The 4669-nt window shown below is 31.7% G+C and overlaps 1 protein-coding gene across 2 annotated transcripts; it reads right to left on the minus strand.

Annotated features, from left to right (window-relative positions):
• Positions 1-414: 414 nt before the first annotated feature.
• Positions 415-3437, minus strand: LOC112711107 (uncharacterized). Of its 2 annotated transcripts, none has more exons than XR_011865873.1 (4): positions 2796-3437; positions 2428-2713; positions 2167-2320; positions 415-599 (listed from the first exon to the last, which is right to left on the minus strand). XR_011865873.1 is itself a non-coding variant. In XM_029289110.2 (4 exons), the coding sequence occupies exons 1-3, from the start codon at positions 3205-3207 to the stop codon at positions 2291-2293; spliced, it is 522 nt and encodes a 173-aa protein (XP_029144943.1). In that variant the 5' UTR covers positions 3208-3424; the 3' UTR covers positions 415-599; positions 2167-2290. The 2 variants fall into 2 exon arrangements, 1 of the variants encoding a protein (XP_029144943.1); XM_029289110.2 differs by having other exon boundaries at positions 2428-2507; positions 2796-3424.
• Positions 3438-4669: the final 1232 nt, after the last annotated feature.

The raw sequence follows: 4669 nt of genomic DNA on the forward strand, positions 1-4669 counted from the left end.
TTCTTTTAGGGGGTGTAACATCCCGCACTTTTAAAAATCTAAATATGAATAAATTGTGATTTTATCTTGCGAGTTTAAACTTTATAATTTTAGAAATTATTATTTTAGAAATAATTAAATAAATTTGGAGATAATTTTATTTTGAATCATTTAATATTCTTAAGTAATTTTATTATAATTAAATATTTTGTATAATTTTAGTAATTAAAAAAATGAGAAAAAATTGTACAATGTAACACTCTCACTACTAGAATGTCACGCTTCCGGCTGCGCCACTCTGATAGAAAGAAGTATTACGACCACTTTATATACTGAATATTAAAATAAGAGCCTTTGATTCGATACCGTATCGCTGAATTCTTTTAAAACTGAAAATAAATACTTTATCTTAAAAAAAGAACAAACATGCATAAATTCACATAAAATAGACTTCTTACATAATAGCTTATAATGTAATATACATATAAAACAAACAACTCCTGTCCCTCTTACAAGATTGTAATAACAGAGACGAGGGAAGAAAAAATTATCTAATCAATACAATATCATATAAACCAAAAACGCAATATAACTCTTCACTATACTCCTTCCACCGATTTCTGAAAAGGTAAAGCTGTAGGGGGTGAGAACCTAACTACACGGTCTCAACACGGAGTTTCAGAATTGTCATAAGAAGATATTTAATAAGAAAACTGTTTTCAAGCTCAGTGATTATCATTGCCTTATGAATATTTTAAAAACCAATAGGTAATCGTTCAATACCTTTTCAAAGAAACGTCGTTTAATTTTTCAAAAATCCAAAACCTTTTCCTTTCTTATAAGAAAATCTCATTCAGAAACTAACTACGCAATCAAACAACACAATCATTAATTCAGCACCAAAATTCATTCTCAAATGTAGCACGCCAGGACAAACACAGACAAGACAGACAAGGAAAGCACAAGTAGGTAGAAGTTACAACAAATAGTTCAAGTAGCAGTTAAGAAAGATTTAGCAATTAGGCAAACCAAAATAAGTTCAAACCCAAGCAAAGCATACAGATGCATATGATGCATGCCTGTCCTATGGCTGATGAGGCTCATCTATCGGTTATCCATCCAACCCGACAAGTCTGAATTGTCCTTAGGCTGTCCTCCGACGTGCATCCCCAAGAGTCTATGCATAGTTTTTTCTCAAATAATCAATATTGCTCAATGGGGGTAACATTCCCGGGAATTTATATAGTGCCCAGTCACACTTACGTCGTAGAGTCAACAGAGTATCGAGTTTTCAACCTGGTACACGTAGTGGCAAGCCACGACACTTTATCCAGGGAACCTCGTATCTCAGATAATTCAAATTCATAAGCCATATTTCATTTCCAAATTCATAAGTTCAACATTCTCAACATCATCATCATCATTCATCAATTCATATCTCATTTTCAAATTCATTCAAAAACCATATTTCAAAGAAAATCCTCATCATCCTTCTTTCCATTCCGTTCATTAACAATCCCAATTCAAAACATAATTCTTTCTTTGATAAATAAAGTAATTTTTAACCATATAATGCTTAAAATTAAACCTTTTTAAAATAACTACTTCAAATGAAATTTCTAATTTTATAAAATTTCAACAACATCCCCTCTAAAACTCGGATTCTGCCACCCTTTTCAGGTCCCAACAAAACCATTTCTCAAACTCCTTTCAATTCAATTTCAAAATCAGACCAATTTTAATATCTCAGACCATTTTCAATTGAAACTCATTTTTCAACAAATCAAGCTTATTTCCAATATTATAATCCTTTCCAAATCTTAATTCGGTTCCAACAAAGCCAACCAACATTTACTCAAACCCTTTTCAACGGTTTCAAATCCAAATCATTCACAAATCTCAAGCCGTTTTCCAAACCTAAAATTAACTCTAACATCAAATCATTTTCTAATCTCAAATTATACTTGATAAATATTCAAATTAAATTTTCAAATTAATCTCCCACTTACTATCTCAATTCCAACTCAATATTCAGAAATAGCCACAGTCAAGTAAGCAATCACATTCATTCAAGGCAATTCAATTCAATTCATAAGACTCCATAATCACTAAAAATACTTATTCGCTTAAATATCAATTTATAACAATTCTTAAGAATAAAAATGAGTTTAATGAAAACGCCCCTACCTCAATGTCGCAATTAAAAGAAACCAGAGGCAGAATTTTGGCGAGATAGTAGGCTGGACTGCACCCTCAACATCGCAGCCTCATCATTCTACCATAAATCAGCATTGGTGGTAGCAACAAGCTACTACACAACCAGTCGTAGCTTCAACAGTCCCTGTCCCAAGGCAGCATCAACGTAAATACTTGATCTAACTGTAGCAGAAAATGGGAGCCACAAGGGAGAGGAACGAAATAGAATCAGAGTAAGGATGAGATTGTTACGGTTTTAAAATTGGGGAAATTGGGATCAGAACAATGAGGATGATGTTGGCCAAGTTGAGATATGATGGCGGCATTACCAACTACAATTACACTCACAGCAATATTGAATTTGATGAAATTAAACGCAGAAACAACTCTAGGGCAATGACACTGAACTTGAATTGGGGCAAATCAACAGCAACAGTAGCAAGATTAGAACTAGCAGTAGCAATCTCAGTTACCCCAGCAGCAACGATTCTTAAAAAAAATATCAACCATCACAACCCACGTCTGCAACAGCTTAATCCTAAAACATCAACGCCTTAAAGTTCTTAATTTACAAATAACAAGATAATAGCAGTGGAGGTTCAGAAACAAAAATAACTTACAACAATTAAGGAAAAAGAAAACGAAGCGTAGCAGTAATAGCACGGTGACTGGTGACTGCAACACCATAGGGAAGATGGCCTCCTTCCCCACTTCAGCTCGTGACTCCGGCAGCGGCGAGCTCCACAAACGGTGATGGCAGAGAGAGCAGTAGCGGCAGAAACTACTCCGCAATGCCTTCTCTCTCTCCTCGCGTTGCTCTGTCGCTCTCTCTTCGCATCGGGTTGCTCGTGGCTTGATAGCAGCTCGCGCGCAGCGCCGGTGCGATGGCAACGACTCCACGGTGGTCTGACAGCGATGGTGATGACGAGGTGTAACGAAGTTGGCGATGCACGGCGCGACGGTAGTGGCGCCGCTCCTCACTCGCACGAGCTTCCCTTGCTCCGCGACACACTCTCTTCGTTCCTCCATCATCGGCGACGACGGCGGCGCGACGAGCGGCAGTGACTCGCCGGCGCACTCTTCCCCCTTCTCCCCTCTTCTGATTCGCACCCTCTCTTCTCTTTTCTTTCTTTCTGTTGATTGTTTGCTGTTGTTATGTGTTGTGTGGGTGAGTTTGATTTTGGAAGAAAGGGGAAAGGGGTACGGCGGCTGAAGGAGATGGGAAAGTTAGGGTTAGAGTTTTGTGTTTAATTTTTAGAATTAAGGTTTAATTTGGGACAAAAATGAAATTAAGAATTTTGGATAAATTGGGTTTGGTCAATTTTAATAAAATTAAAGTATATTATATAAATTTAAAATTTAATTTGATCTCTTAAAATTATTTTAAAATATTACTTAATTATCAATTTACTAATTAGCTTTTAATCAAATATTTTAATTTAAAATTAGAAATAATATAATTTATTTTCTGTTTATAAAAATTAAAATATTAAATTCTAGAATCTCTATTATTTAATTAAATTGTATAAAATTTTTATCATTGTACAACTACTAAACTTTGTAATTTAAATATAGAAAATACTTCAATAACTATAAAATTGGATAAGAATCTTAGTTTATTTTAAATTCAATTAATCAAAATTTACTTTAATTATTTTTAACAAATTTCTAAAATTAAAGCTATAAATAAATAATTAAACTTATGATTAATTTATAATAAAATTTTCAAAAATTCTGAGACTTACATACAATCTAATTTAAGTAACTTTTATTATGAAAAAGTTATAACTTATTTTATTAATTTGAGCCCTTATTTTATAAATTAATTAATTAAGAATAATTAAATTAGTTTTATTAATATTTTGAGTTAAGTTAATTACAATTCTTGTATAATTTCTATAATTGGTTATTTTATATAATTTGAAACTAAAATTCTATAATAGAAGTATTTTATAATTTAATTTAAAAAATTTGTATTGTGATTAAATTACAATTTATTTTATTAAATTGAGCTCTTAGAGATTAATTTATTAGGAATGATTAAATTAATTTTTATAAATACTTTGAGTTTAAGTTAATTAATGTGTATGTATAATTTTTATTATAATTAGTTGTTTTATACAAATTGAAATTAAAATTTTGGTAATAGAGAGATTATGAAAGATTATGGCATATAATCTGAATAATTGATATTCTCGAGTTTAAAGTGTATTTTATAAAATGTGATTAGTATATTTACTTTATGATTTAAATTAAAGATAATTATTTGAGTTTATTGATATATTGATAAATAAAATTTTACTGGTATATTGATTTCTGAATTGTTATTTTATCTCAAATACCTTGTAAAATTATTATATTACTGGTACATATTTTACCCTAACTTTAAAGTTCCCAAATAAAACCCTAATTCCATTAATCCCTAAATCAAAACAAGTAAAACATACGCAGAAGGGGAAGAAAAGAAACAGGAAAACAGAGAGGGGGAAACGGG

Source organism: Arachis hypogaea, chromosome 9 (assembly GCF_003086295.3).
Source record: "Arachis hypogaea cultivar Tifrunner chromosome 9, arahy.Tifrunner.gnm2.J5K5, whole genome shotgun sequence".
Classification (NCBI taxonomy): Eukaryota; Viridiplantae; Streptophyta; class Magnoliopsida; order Fabales; family Fabaceae; genus Arachis; species Arachis hypogaea.

Coding starts and splice junctions, on each gene's coding strand:
- LOC112711107 (XM_029289110.2), bottom strand. CDS start 3,207: ATGATGGAGGAACGAAGAGAGTGTGTCGCGGAGCAAGGGAAGCTCGTG. Junction 2,508..2,795: donor TTTCTTTTTCCTTAATTGTT/GTAAGTTATTTT, acceptor GTGTAATTGTAG/TTGGTAATGCCGCCATCATA. Junction 2,321..2,427: donor ATTTCCCCAATTTTAAAACC/GTAACAATCTCA, acceptor GCCTTGGGACAG/GGACTGTTGAAGCTACGACT.